Genomic DNA, 16145 nt, shown 5'->3' with positions numbered 1-16145 from the left:
GGTTCATACACACATGACCTCAGGCTAAAGGCCGGTTCATACACACATGACCTCAGGCTAAAGACCGTTTCATACACACATGACCTCAGGCTAAAGGCCGGTTCATACACACATGACCTCAGGCTAAAGGCCAGTTCATACACACATGACCTCTGGCTAAAGGCCGTTTCATACACACATGACCTTAGGCTAAAGGCCGGTTCATACACACATGACCTCAGGCTAAAGGCCGGTTCATACACACATGACCTAAGGCTAAAGGCCGGTTCATACACATATGACCTCAGGCTAAAGGCCGGTTCATACACACATGACCTCAGGGTAAAGGCCGGTTCATACACACATGACCTCAGGCTAAAGGCCGTTTCATACACACATGACCTCAGGCTAAAGGCCGTTTCATACACACATGACCTCAGGCTAAAGGCCGGTTCATACACACATGACCTCAGGCTAAAGGCCGTTTCATACACACATGACCTCAGGCTAAAGGCCGTTTCATACACACATGACCTCAGGCTAAAGGCCGGTTCATACACACATGACCTCAGGCTAAAGGCCGTTTCATACACACATGACCTCAGGCTAAAGGCCGTTTCATACACACATGACCTCAGGCTAAAGGCCGTTTCATACACACATGACCTCAGGCTAAAGGCCGTTTTATACACACATGACCTCTGGCTAAAGGCCGTTTCATACACACATGACCTCAGGGTAAAGGCCGTTTCATACACACATGACCTCAGGCTAAAGGCCGTTTCATACACACATGACCTCAGGGTAAAGGCCGTTTCATACACACATGACCTCAGGGTAAAGGCCGTTTCATACACACATGACCTCAGGCTAAAGGCCGTTTCATACACACATGACCTCAGGCTAAAGGCCGTTTCATACACACATGACCTCAGGCTAAAGGCCGTTTTAAACACACATGACCTCTGGCTAAAGGACTTTTCATACACACATGACCTCAGGCTAATGGTCGTTTCATACACACATGACCTCTGGCTAAAGGCCGGTTCATACACACATGACCTCAGGCTAAAGGCCGTTTCATACACAAATGACCTCAGGCTAAAGGCCGTTTTAAACATACATGACCTTAGGCTAAAGGACTTTTCATACACACATGACCTCAGGCTAATGGTCGTTTCATACACACATGACCTCTGGCTAAAGGCCGGTTCATACACACATGACCTCAGGCTAAAGGCCGTTTCATACACAAATGACCTCAGGCTCAAGGCCGTTTTAAACATACATGACCTTAGGCTAAAGGACTTTTCATACACACATGACCTCAGGCTAATTGTCGTTTCATACACACATGACCTCTGGCTAAAGGCCGTTTCATACACACATGACCTTTGGCTAAAGGCCGGTTCATACACACATGACCTCTGGCTCAAGGCCGTTTCATACACACATGACAGGCTAAAGGCCGTTTCATACACACATGACCTCAAGCTAAAGGCCGTTTCATACAGACATGACCTCAGGCCAAAGGCCGTCTCATACACACATGACCTCAGGCTAAAGGCCGTTTCATACACACATGACCTCAGGCTAAAGGCCGTTTTAAACACACATGACCTTAGGCTAAAGGACTTTTCATACACACATGACCTCAGGCTAATGGTCGTTTCATACACACATGACCTGTGGCTAAAGGCCGGTCCATACACACATGACCTCAGGCTAAAGGCCGTTTCATACACACATGACCTCAGGCTAAAGGCCGTTTCATACACACATGACCTCAGGCTAAAGGCCGTTTCATACACACATGACCTCAAGCTAAAGGCCGTTTCATACACACATGACCTCAGGCCAAAGGCCGTCTCATACACACATGACCTCAGGCTAAAGGCCGTTTCAAACACACATTACCTCAGGCTAAAGGCCGTTTCATACATACATGTCCTCAGGCTAAAGGCCGTTCCATACACACATGACCTCAGGCTAAAGGCCGTTTCATACACACATGACCTCAGGCTAAAGGCCGTTTCATACACACATGACGACACAGGAATATTTCTGTTTGTCATCATTTAACATCTTTTTGCCAGACAAATATTTATTCATGTTTTGAAAAGGAGGAAATCTTACGGTGCCAGTCTAGTGAATACGGGGGATGTTCAATGCCTTCAAAGCCATAGTTATGCATTTCAGCCATGGGGGCGGTCGGATAGCCTAGTGGTTAATCACATAGTGACAAAACAATGCAGAACGATCACATAGTGACAAAACAATGGTCCAATGAATGTTTTATTGCCATGACATGATGGAATCTCTAGGTTAGTGACACCCCGGACAAGTAATCGGTAGTGAGACGTGCAGTTTAAACTTTACCGTAGACTTGCTCAAGTCTATAAGGCAATAATTATAAGTTTACATCATACTATCTAGATTATATATATGATAAGAACAAGTTGTCCCTATAAGAGACTGACGTCCTTAGATACTGTCCACACATCTGGACTTCCACATCCGTGGACGTTTATTTCAGTACAGCCTTGGAGACGACAAAAAACGTAAAGAAACTACTATAAATTACCATAAATAGTAAGAAAGAAACTTGTAAAGAATATAGTGAAGACGTCTTACGCAGCGTCACTATGAAGACATACGTGTTAGTATCACAGCGCCTTGCACAACGCCACAATGTGTCACAATGACTTGCACAACGCCACAATGTGTCATAATGACTTGTACAACGCCACAATGTGTCATAATGACTTGCACAACGCCACAATGTGTCACAATGACTTGCACAACGCCACAATGTGTCTAATGACTTGCACAACGCCAAAAGGGGTCATAATGACTTGCACAACGCCACAATGTGTCATAATGACTTGCACAACGCCACAATGTGTCATAATGACTTGCACAACGCCACAATGTGTCATAATGACTTGCACAACGCCACAATGTTCCACAATGACTTGAACAACGTTGCAATATCTTTGTCGACGTCGTCGTGCTTTGTAAAAGCCTAAGACGATGCCACAGTGCTTACACATCATTACAACACAGGACGTTATGTCGGCGTGCCTTACTCTGCTTTCAACTGTAATAGTAATGCCCTAACATGCATTTCAACGACATTTCCTTACAACGCCTTACTATGTCTAAAGATGTCTTACAAGACCTTACGTAACGTCAGTGTCACAAAATCTTCTCCTCTGCTTGCCTCAGTGTGAACCTTCGTCAACCGGTGCGAGGCTTCGTACACGTACACCCAACTGTTATTTCTATGTTAACGGGTTCATACTGCAACACTCCGTTCTCGCAATGAGTTCTTAAAACACCTATGGTAGATTGGACAGGCTCGCACTGGTTCAGGTCGTTCCCAACACAGTCTCTGCACGCACACACAGCCTCTGACACCTGTCGTGGGTAGTACTGGTCTCCCAGGAGCCTGACGGTGTAGTACCAGGGGCAGATGGAACGTTGCCAGATGGGGTCGCGAGGGTTGTTACTGACATCGCCGAGACTACTTGGACAAGTACGCATTCCGTAATCATTGAAACCACGCGTCAGTCTGTTCATGCCGCGATAGATGAGTTGTATGTCGAGTGACGGCTCACACCATGTTGTATCCCTCCGCGCATTCGTACTTCCAGCGTTCATTACTGAATCCTTTCCCGTCCTCGCATTACCAACGCCCACCATTGAATCCCTTCTCGTCAGTGCGTTACCAACGCCCATCACTGAATCCCTTCGCGTCATTTCGTTACCAACGTCGATCAATGAATCCTCTCCTGTGCTCGCACTACTAAAGTCCATCAATGAATCTCTTCGCGTCATTGCGTTACTAACGTCGATCAATGAATCCTCTCCTGTGCTCGCACTACCAAAGTCCATCAGTGAATTCCTTCGCGTCATTGCGTCACCAAAGTCCATCAATGAATCCCTTCCCGTCATTGCGTTACCACCGTCCATAACTGAATTCTTTCCCATCATCGCGTTACCAACGTCGATCATCGAATCCCTTCGCGTCATCGCTTTCACAAAGTCCATCACTGAATCAATTTCCGTCCTTCTGTTACCAACATCCATCACTGAGTCCTCAAAGTCTATCACTGACACAGAATACGTCGTCACGACGACACACAGCCATACACACACGTACGCTTGCCACATACTCCACAACATATTCAGCAAAGTCCTTTGTGACGTCTTAGCGGTGAGCAGAACGGGCATGTTGAGAGCCTGTCATCACTCATTATATACCATCAGACCCAAGCCACGTGGTACATCCATGTGTGATGCTGCTTGTTATTTGATCATTCCATCCCTTGAATGTTCATTCGAAGCGACTGGGATTAATTTACCACCAATGTCTCTGCTAAAACAGTAATACTCGTTAGTGTTATTGAAGTTTGTTGTCACTTTTAAATCATGTAATGAAAACGATGTAATTGCCAATAATGGCTCCCATGTGAGATACATATCGTGTTGTAAGATGAGCTACAGTCTTTCTGTACGAAGGTGAAGTGTGATAAGTGATTGCAGGAGGTTTCAAGTAACCCACACAAAAGACTTGTTATGTCCGGTAACTAACCTAGTTAGGCCCACTAAACACGAGTTCAACATTACTCAAATAACAGTACATGACGTCCAGAGGGACATTTGTTAGTTTGTGTTTCACATGGCTATCACAGCGGCGTCAAACACAACTCACTCACTCACTTACTCACTCACACACTCACTCACTCACATCAGGCTAAAACATTTGATTGCATTGTCTCTAATTAAATGAATGAGTTTGTTGTTACACCTCTTATAGCAATATTCCAACACAATAACGGACACTAACCATAGACTTCGAACCCCGTCTTTAAGTTCCAGTTCTTTGACTACTATGCTAATTGTATTGGCTGCTACTAATTAAAACGCACATTCATGTGTGTTCAAAGCCTAATGATCGACCTCCAACTTCAGCGCTTGTCACAATTATTTTGTTGAAGTGTTGGTTTTTTTAAATTACTTCCTTAGAAGCTAAGAATTCAAAACTAGTAATAAACCTTCATTAAGTATGAAAGGCAGATTCAAATTTAAAGTGACTAGAGAGAAAATGTTCAAAACGCATGTAATTCCACTTCACCCAAGGCGCCAAAGTCGCTGTGCAGAGTTGCGTCCCCCGGGCACGCAAGAAACCTATGATCGTGGGTTCGAATCCCGGTTCTCCCCATTTATGTTTCCAGGTTTGTCAGCACCATACCCGTGCTCGTGGGTTTCACCAAAGTTGTAAACGTCTAAGACCTGCATCACTTTGGGCTCTCCTCCAGAACCAAGCTGACACGCCGTGATATAACTGAAATACTGCTTGATGCGCGTTGTACTCACTCACAAACTCCACTTCTCAAAAAGATATATTGTTAAAATTCAGTACATAATTTCTCCAGGGTCAGACCCTGCAAGGAGGAGAAATCCTGTCTCACATTTTCGCACTTTTTAAATATTTAGCTTTTTTTAAAATGGCAAGAAAGTGTCCCTTACAGAATTTCAAAGTCACACCATGTTAAATTCATTATGGAGATAAACTGTTGAAATGTGATATTTGTCAATTAGTCCACAGATGTATGAACAAATATGAGTAATATGATTGACAAGTGGTATTATTGGATCACAAATCAGGTCACAAATCAGATTAAGTTATGCAACGTCAGTCGCGGAGAGTCCTGGGATGGGCTTCGTGTTTTACTGTCCAGTGGCTAAAGTTACCTGTAGCTAGAAGTTTACAAACTGGCAAACGACTGCTATTACATAAACCTTGACATCAATGTTAGTGATTGAAAATATCACATGGTATATATGTATATAATATCTATTTATCTATCTATCTATCTATCTATCTATCTATCTATCTATCTATCTATCTATCTATCTATCTATCTATAATGCAAGTATATTAATAATTAAATAAGTGGAGCAAGATTAAACACAGTTTTAATTGGCTAACGCTTTCAACTCGTACCACGTACGAGTCTTATCAGGCCATATCTGAATAACGGACATGTTATTACTATATTGTGCCTGAGAGTGTCATATCTATACCGATGAAAGTCGTTTGCAAATACTGACCAAACATTACATCATAGTGCTTGAAGCGGCCCATCAAGGTGGACTTCAGGGTCGTACGTTGAACGTGGCGAATATTCTTCCCGTATCCTGCTTGTGCAGTGCAGCTCACACGCGGTCACGTGGGGTGTGACATACATTCAGCAGTTGCTAGTTGCAAGTATTCCACCATCAACAACGTTTCTACATTGAAAAGTATTATACAAAACTATATGTCCAAATGTAAAGGAGGATTTTGTTATAATATTGTTGATTTTCTTATTTCTTTCATTCAGTTAAGAGATATCTTTGGTATTTCATGTTATCGAGTAATATCCGTGGTCATAAACTAGCGGCCAAAAGAATCCGATATCGGCGTGACAGTTGCCGGAACTGAGGTGGGGTAGCAAACACCAGCTTTCAACGTAATGGACAAAGGGTGCACACATCTAAAACTCGCTCAAGTTCAATGACACGTCACATTAATAGCATGTGTGACAACTGCCTTCAACAAAACACGCAAAGACAATCCGGCGCACAGAAAACGTCTGTCGTCTGATGCTGTCTAATGGGATACGTCGCCATTCCTCTTGGAGGTCCTGGACCAGTTCTTGTCGGTTGGCTGGAGGATGTGGTCGCTGTCGAACACGGTGATCCATGACATCCCAGCGGTGTTCTATGGGGGGAATGTCTTGGGAGGCATCACGTTGACGATGTTGGCTCTATGGGGTCGAGCGTTGTCATGCTGATGAAGGACACCACGTGGCAGCTGTTGTAGCTTTTGTCGGAATCACAACATCCTGGTGCTGCCATGGCCCTCCAGGTCTCCAGATTTCGGCGTGACGAACGAACGCTTTAGCCACTAGGCCACCCCGCCGCCACTGAGGCTCAATACAAAAGCATTACTTGATATAGGAATACATATCGACAGAAGAACAACTTCAAAGGCATTTCAGAGAAGATAGACTGCACATCACATTCATTCATGCCTGATGAAAATTAATTCAGAAGTTTCTTTACTATCAACGTTCTGGAATTCCCTTGGGCATCCTTATCCAGAAAAAAACAAATAAATGTTAGATTGGGTTTGAATCTGGAGACCTGGAGGGCCACAGCAGCACCAGGATGTTGTGATTCCTACAAACGACTGTTGTCAGTCTTCACGTATGAGGCCGGGCGTTGTTTTGTTGGAAAATGACCTTTGCTAAGGACGTGTGGCCGAAGGATCTCATCCGTTGTGCCGTTAAATTCTCCAGACCTTACACCAAGTCTGTGTCCACCAGTGTAGGAGGGGTGGTCGGGTAGCCTTGTGGTTAAAGCGTTCGCTCGTCACGCCGAAGACCCGGGTTCGATTCCCGACATGGGTACAATGTGTGAAGCCCATTTCTTGTGTCCCCCGCCGTGATATTGCTGGAATATTGCTAAAAGCGGCGTAAAACCATACTCACTCACTCACTCACTCACCAGTGTATGAGATGGCTGCCCTCATCATCACGCTACCACCACCAAATCTGTCCACTTCCTGTATGCAGTCTCGTGCATAACGTTCCCCGCGACGCCCGTAAACACGACGTCTACCATCCGCAAGGCGAAGCGTAAAACATAACTCGTCACTAAACCAAACTTGTCTCCTTCGCAGTTGTGGCCATATTACTGTTTGCAGGCGGCCGAAGGCTTTGTTGCGTTGGGCTTCCGTCAGTCGTGGCATGTTTGGGCGTGATGTAAGATTGTGATGGCATGCAGATGTAGACCCAGTGCTTATACGAAATAAAACTGATTGGTGGATTGATTGTTAGTAGTTGTGGCATTCATCGGAGTAGTACAAGCAATTCCGATAATAGTAGGGAGTGAATGAGTATGATTTACGCCGCTTTTAGCAGTTTTCCCGGACTGTGACGGCGGGGGACACCAGAAAAGGGCTTCACACATTGCACCCATGTTGGGAATCGAACCCGGGTCTTCGGCGTAATGAGCGAACGCTTTACCCAGCAGGCTACCCCACCAACCTAGCAGTGGTAGTGGTATTAGTAGTAGTAGTTTGTTTGTCTATAGTATTCAATCTATATGGTGGTGGTCTCTAAATAATCAAGTCTGGACCAGACAATCCAGTGATTTGACATCATCAGTCCACGCAATTGGGATGATGACATGCATCAACCAAGTCAGCGAGCCTGACCACCCGATCCCGTTAGTCGCCTCTTACCACAAGTATTATAGGTAATGAATGGGTGGAATGTTTCTTTCCAATTACCAAGAAGAGTATTTAGTCTGGTGTCCTAGTAAAATGAACGAAGAACTTAGTAAAAATGTTGAATATCACTTTATTAACCAAAGAAATTGGCTTCACACATTGCACCCATGTGGGGAATCGAACCCGGGTCTTCGGCGTAATGAGCGAACGCTTTACCCAGCAGGCTACCCCACCAACCCAGTAGTGGTGGTGGTAGTAGTAGTAGTGGTTTGTTTGTCTGTAGTATTTAATCTATATGACGGCGGTCTCTATGGCCCAGACAATTCCATGATTGTCACCATGAACTACTAGTAGTAGTAGTAGTAGTAGTGAACCGACACAGCGCTGACGCGGCAGACATCTGAGAGAGTCGAGTGAATGAACTACGGCCAACGCTGCGCCTCACAGCGAGAGCAATTAATGTCACGTGACCAGAGGAATGCGGAAGTTGGATCAGAGAAGCGTGAAGCACGATCCCGACCGCACGAGCAGGCTCGGGTTTTGTGATTGGAACACATCGGTCATGCACAACAAGGGAACTTGGCGAAGAGGAGCTCAAATTTCAGGCTTGACGTCACAATGAGAGAGAAGCGTCACATCGTGTGGTCGGTCCTCACTTCACTGTGGTATACGTGTCCTGCTTGAATGGGGTATTTCCCTGCCCCGTCATTGATCTAGCATGTTGTATTAATAGATTAGTACAAGCGGAAGTAACGATAAAAATAGACGCGTATTTAGACAAGTCAAAAAATTATACAGCACAATTACCATCGTACCAATAGCTGCTTGTGGGCGAGGAGTGGACGCCTGGGAGAGTTGCTGTCCACGACGCGGCTGTGAAAAGTATCAGTTAAATCACGGCGTGTGAGGTGGGGGGGTGGGGGTGGGGGTGGAAGTGATTCAGGCCTAACACCTTTGGCATTTTTGGCGACACCCACGAGTGCTTTATCGTGCTGACAAACATGGAAACAATCGGGGTGTGGGGGGGGGGGGGGGGGGGGGGGGGGCGATTGGATATCGTAAGCGTAAGATTCTGGTACGCCTAAGGGACGCAACTCTGCACGGCGATTTGCAGTGACTTCGTCGAGTGTATGACTCCGGGTTTTCCTCCCACATCAAGCTGACACACCGTGATATAATTGAAATACTGTTAAAAGCGGCGTTTAACCAAATTAACTCACTCCCTCACTCATCACTCATTCATTCCAAACGCGCGCGCACACACACACACACAAATACTCACTCACTCACTCGCTCATTCCAAACACGTAGATCAGACACTTCAGTTTTGGAAGAAAAACATTTCACTTCTCAAAGTTTTTATTCGTTCAACATCCAACTGGGCATTTGTACGAAAGTACAAAATGCACTCAATGCACTCAATGCATGAACAGAACAGGAAAACTGCGGTTTTTAAGAACATGACAAAACGGCCTCAGTGTATTACACGCAGTATTACATGTTATAAACATTATCTCTTGTCAAAAGATATATGGTCATGGAGTTCGATATATAGGTAATAGACATTATATACATTAAAATAATAGACATATCGCTCTAGAATCACATTGGAATAATAACTTAATAAACATGTAGAAAGACACACAAATATTAAATAACGTAATGTGTCAAATATCATCGGTCCAATATTTCAAATAAATTAAATGAGTACGATAAATGAAACATGCGCAGCGTGACTGTCATGTCACTTCCCATATGGCGGGAATACATTGAAACTCACTCACGGCGGGCAAAAGGTGCCTACTCTCTGAAGTAATTCGTTTTGTTTTGTTTGTTGTGGCTTAACCTGCATCAACCAAGTCAGCGAGCCTGACCACCCGATCCCCTTAGTCGCCTCTTACGACAAGCATAGTCGCCTTTCACGGCAAGCATGGGTTGCTGAAGACCTATTCTACCCCGGATCTTCACGGATCCTGAGTTAATTCAATGCGGCACGATAGATGTGGGAATTGCACGACACGACCGACAAACATGTCCTTCAGAGTAAAATACAAAACGTATAATGCCTACAGGGGATAACATTATCACATCCAACTCCATAGAAGGCTATGGAACACAAAAGTGAAGTACTCAGTCGACGACGAACACAAGGTCTGCAACATTTGTCCATTGTCAACGTAAACCTTTAGACGACGCTGTACAAATAAATACCAGTCAATAACTGACTTAATCGATGTTTCCAAACACTTGAATGAGTATCATGGTTGGAACGTTTACATGTATGCTAATAACATAGTCACGTGGAATGGGTTTGCCTATATATTTACTGTGTGCATGGATAGTCGCCACACATCAGGGTACGGGAAATGCCGCTTGAACTAGACTGACTAAGATTTAACGTCGCTATGCGACGGTTAGCGCACGTGCATCCAACATACTGAGCGATAGTTTTAGGTTTGTATTTGTAAAATCCATTTTCACAGCCAATTTCTTCTAAAACTCGGATTTGAGTGGAAACTCTCTCGCACTGCTTTTGGTTATTGTCAACGCATTTGTCACACTTACACACGGCCTGGGGGATGGCACTTGGGTAGTGACCGGCGGTAAGACGGGTGACGTTGTAGTACCAGGGACAGAGGGACCTCATCCACAGAGGGTCCTGTGGGTCGTCACTGACGCTGCTGGGACAGGTGGTACCTCTGTAGTAGTTCTCGCTGTCGAATACCTGGTCCGTGTTCAGTTCTGTGTGGAGGTACGGCCTTATGCCTTCTCGGACATGGCGGAAGTAGAGCGACGTGTCGGCGTTCTTGTTGAGACTTTGGAAGAATTGGTTGATATCTTGAGGTGGTTGACAGTTGGCGGCGTGACGACGTTGTCTAATCACGTCGTCCCAGTGTGTGGCCACAGGTAACGCTGACACAAGAGTTTTGTAGACAAGGACTTGCATGAAAACCAAACGCAGCAACATCATGGAAGAATCGCCGTATTTCGATGTCTGATACATATTGGTGATCAACAAATGCGAACTGTCCTAGTCTATCCAGGCCGCGCTCTTATATAACTACTGTATTACAAAATCCCCTTCCACAACAGCATTCCAAATATAGATGTTCTTTACGGACGAGTTATCATTCGCGCGCGGAGCTGTATCTCGTGACTGGAAAACGTTAATTGGGCGCGCACAGTTCATCAACATTGCAACACTCATCTTATAGGGTTGTGTTTCCAAACTGTCGTACATGTCGCAATAGAGTTGTCTAGGAATACGTTGTAACTGCAGACACATTTCTGCAATTATTTTATAATGTGAAAGTTAAAGTATAATGTTATGATTCATTGTGCAACATTGTAAAACAATTTACAGAAATACCCATGGCCCTCTTGAATTGAACGAAACATTTTATATCGTACGGGAACCAATATCTCGGGGTATTTATTTTAGGGACACTGATATATCTTGATACATATCGTACGGGCATCAATATATCATGGTGCATGTCGTACAGGCACAATATATCAGGATATAATTCTTACGGGTACCAATATATCATGGTATACATCGTGTGGGTACCAATATATCATGGTATACATCGTGTGGGTACCAATATATCATGGTATACATCGTGTGGGTATCAATATATCATGGTATACATCGTGTGGGTACCAATATATCATGGTATACATCGTGTGGGTACCAATATATCATGGTATACATCGTACGGGTACCAATATATCATGGTATACATCGTACGGGTACCAATATATCATGGTATACATCGTGTGGGTACCAATACATCATGGTATACATCGTGTGGGTACCAATATATCATGGTATACATCGTGTGGGTACCAGTATATCATGGTATACATCGTACGGGTACCAATATATCATGGTATACATCGTGTGGGTACCAATATATCATGGTATACATCGTACGGGTATCAATATATCATGGTATACATCGTGTGGGTACCAATATATCATGGTATACATCGTACGGGTACCAATATATCATGGTATACATCGTGTGGGTACCAATACATCATGGTATACATCGTGTGGGTACCAATTAACATGGTATACATCGTGTGGGTACCAATATATCATGGTATACATCGTGTGGGTACCAATACATCATGGTATACATCGTGTGGGTACCAATTAACATGGTATACATCGTGTGGGTACCAATATATCATGGTATACATCGTGTGGGTACTAATATATCACGGTACACATCGTGTGGGTACCAATATATCATGGTATAAATCGTGTGGGTACGATTATATCATGGTATACATCGTGTGGGTACCGGTATATCATGGTATACATCGTGTGGGTACTAATATATCATGGTATACATCGTGTGGGTACCAATGTATCATGAAATGGATCATGTTGGCACCCACGATACGGTTATTTTTTAATATATCAAAATCACATCAGCACCAAAATAGTTATCAGGACAGTCTCTGTCCTGGCGATATTCCTCTCTATTTCCTGAATGAAGTAACCTCATGTCGGGGAGACATTTTTATTTATAATACCAGTTACATGATATGCCTCCAGTCATCGTTATATTTAACAACTGGGGTATTGCAGATGTCAATACCTATAAGTAGAACGTATAATTTCGTTCAACTTTGGAAATAAAACAGTTAATGATTTAAAGAAACAATCTAAAATAGTTTGTGCGTGTTTCTCATAATCGTTTACTGGTTATTCAGTACAAATCCAGTGACGCGTATATTTTAGATTATCCAAGATGAGGTTTAATAATCACTCCATATCATGTCATGTAAGTTTGTATAGAACTTCAAGATAATTACTTTGATCACACAGATTAATGTATTTACGTCCACAAAAAGGATAAAAGTGTATATTAATCGTCAACCAATATTCATGACTTCATGAAGTAAATAACTGCACCAGGATCTTTATCCCGTACCACGTCAGAAAGGGGCGAGATGACAGAAGACGGCACCAAGTTCCGTCCACCCCTAGTGCATGCACATCCTAGACGACGTATGTTTGCGTGTTGCGACAACGCGTAACATGATAGGAAACTTTCTGAGGGTTTGGAAAGCTATTTTAGGGATACCTTTTCACAGATCCTTTAGGTTATACTTACATAGGGCTATGACGTAGAGACAAGCCCTTGAAATGACTTAAATTGTCTGCGCTCCGTTAGCTCTGTATATCAAGGGCGTCAAGTGCTGCAGTGGGGCGTACAGTCCCGAGACAGCAATGGTGACACACTCATGCTGGTGTATTGTTTTCTAAGTAAAACTCAATCTATCCAAGCAAAATAGCTATTTGTCTTCAATTTCAAATTACCACGTGCTTTACGTGTCAATATTTTACCACGTGCTTTACGTGTTACTTTATTACCACTTGCGTTACGTGTCACTGTATTGCCACGTGCTTTACGTGTCACTGTGTAACCGCGTGCTTTACGTGTCAATATTTTACCACTTGCATTACGTGTCACTGTATTACCACGTGCTTTACGTGTCACTGTGTTACCACGTGCTTTACGTGTCAATATTTTACCACTTGCGTTACGTGTCACTGTATTGCCACGTGCTTTACGTGTCACTGTGTTACCACGTACTTTACGTGTCAATATTTTACCACTTGCATTACGTGTCACTGTATTGCCACGTGCTTTACGTGTCACTGTATTGCCACATGCGTTACGCGGTACTGTATTACCACGTGCTGTACGTGTCACTGTATTGCCACGTGCTTAACGTGTCACTGTATTGCCACGTGCTGTACGTGTCACTGTATTACCACGTGTTGTACGTGTCACTGTATTACCGCGTGTTGTTCGTGTCACTGTATTACCACTTGCGTTACGTGTCACTGTATTTCCACGTGCTTTACGTGTCACTGTATTACCACGTGGTGTACGTGTCACTGTATTGCCACGTGCTGTACGTGTCACTGTATTACCACGTGTTTTACGTGTCACTGTATTACCACGTGTTGTACTTGTCACTGTATTACCACGCGTTGTACGTGTCACTGTATTGCCGAGTGTTGTACGTGTCACTGTATTACCGCGTGTTGTACGTGTCACTGTATTGCCGAGTGTTGTACGTGTCACTGTATTACCACGTGCTGTACGTGTCACTGTATTACCGCGTGTTGTACGTGTCACTGTATTGCCGAGTGTTGTACGTGTCACTGTATTACCACGTGTTGTACGTGTCACTGTATTGCCGAGTGTTGTACATGTCACTGTATTACCACGTGCTGTACGTGTCACTGTATTGCCACGTGCTGTACGTGTCACTGTATTACCACGTGTTTTACGTGTCACTGTATTACCACGTGTTGTACTTGTCACTGTATTACCACGCGTTGTACGTGTCACTGTATTGCCGAGTGTTGTACGTGTCACTGTATTACCGCGTGTTGTACGTGTCACTGTATTGCCGAGTGTTGTACGTGTCACTGTATTACCACGTGTTGTACGTGTCACTGTATTGCCACGTGCTGTACGTGTCGCTGTATTGCCACGTTTTACTGTGTTTGCCGCACGTAGTAACACATGTTTTACTGTTACCTACCGCCGTGTGCCGTGTGTCGGGTGACGGGTGACGGGTCAACATGGAATGTCTTGGCTTCGTGGGAGACGGGTGACACGTACTGATAGAGATCAAAGGCCCCGACTGATGCTTCACAATTGACGAGAACCGGATGTGCGTCATTACTGCCCAGAGTGAGACAGTCCGGATTAAACTGGGTGACCTGACCCCCTGGGGGCAGCTCCACCCAAGATAACCAGTAAAGGCGTCACTCGTTGTTTTTTACCACTGAAAACATCTATAATAATTCCTAATAGTTAATGACTTATCACGATCTGTGGGTCTGATTCAGTGGCAACCGGATGTTGCGTGTAGAATCTGTTTGCCCTCTGCATGGGCCTTCCTACGAAAACATAGCATCTGAGAGGGCCATGCTCCACACATGCTCCAATAAAAATTATTTGGATTTTGTGGTTGAATATAAATATCTTAGTATTTAATTCCAAAGCAATAATTGATGTTCTAAAATTCTTAGCAAGCAACGGAAGCAAAAAATGAATGTATTTATCTTACGAGAAATTTTCATCCCCAAACACTATTAAAAAAACAAATATGTTACAACTCCAGCAATTATTTAACTGCCATAAGATATCTGTCCAAACGAAACTATGTTAATTTGTTAACATTATAATAAAAATTGTAAAAGCTCCCGGATAACCTCTGTCCATCGAAATATAGCCATATCATCCTAGAGTATAGCCATACTACCCTGGTGTATAACCAGCCATACCACCCTGGTGTATAACCAGCCATACCACCATGGTGTATAACCAGCCATACCACCCTGGTGTATAACCAGCCATACCACCCTGAAGTATAGCCATACCACCCTTGTGTATAACCAGCCATACCACCCTGGAGTATAACCAGCCACACCACCCTGGTGTATAACCAGCCATACCACCCTGGAGTATAGCCATACCAACCTAGAGTATAGCCATACCACCCTTGAGTATAACCAGCCATACCACCCTGGAGTATAACCAGCCACACCACTCTGGTGTATAACCAGCCATACCATCCTTGTGTATAACCAGCCATACTACCCTAGTGTATAACCAGCCATACTACCCTGGAGTATACCCATACCACCCTGGTGTATAACCAGCCACACCACCCTGGTGTATAACCAGCCATACCACCCTGAAGTATAGCCATACCACCCTTGTGTATAACCAGCCATACCACCCTGGAGTATAACCAGCCACACCACCCTGGTGTATAACCAGCCATACCACCCTGGTGTATAACCAGCCATACCACCCTGAAGTATAGCCATACC

At 44.1% G+C, this 16145-nt stretch overlaps 2 protein-coding genes across 2 annotated transcripts; both read right to left on the bottom strand.

Moving 5' to 3' along the window:
• Positions 1-2261: 2261 nt before the first annotated feature.
• Positions 2262-4205, bottom strand: LOC124151871. The gene has a single exon (XM_046524541.2). It carries the CDS (start codon positions 4165-4167, stop codon positions 3220-3222), a length of 948 nt encoding a protein of 315 aa, XP_046380497.1. The 5' UTR covers positions 4168-4205; the 3' UTR covers positions 2262-3219.
• Positions 4206-10031: 5826 nt separating this feature from the next.
• LOC124151857 (interleukin 17-like protein) lies at positions 10032-11269 on the bottom strand. The gene has a single exon (XM_046524522.2). It carries the CDS (start codon positions 11235-11237, stop codon positions 10590-10592), a length of 648 nt encoding a protein of 215 aa, XP_046380478.2. The 5' UTR covers positions 11238-11269; the 3' UTR covers positions 10032-10589.
• Between the last annotated feature and the right edge of the window lie 4876 nt (positions 11270-16145).

Source organism: Haliotis rufescens, unplaced genomic scaffold, assembly GCF_023055435.1.
Source record: "Haliotis rufescens isolate VD_foot unplaced genomic scaffold, xgHalRufe1.0.p SCAF_15, whole genome shotgun sequence".
Lineage (NCBI taxonomy): Eukaryota > Metazoa > Mollusca > Gastropoda > Lepetellida > Haliotidae > Haliotis > Haliotis rufescens.
Note: the sequence above shows the minus strand (reverse complement) of the source record. Positions and strands in the feature narration are given on the sequence as shown.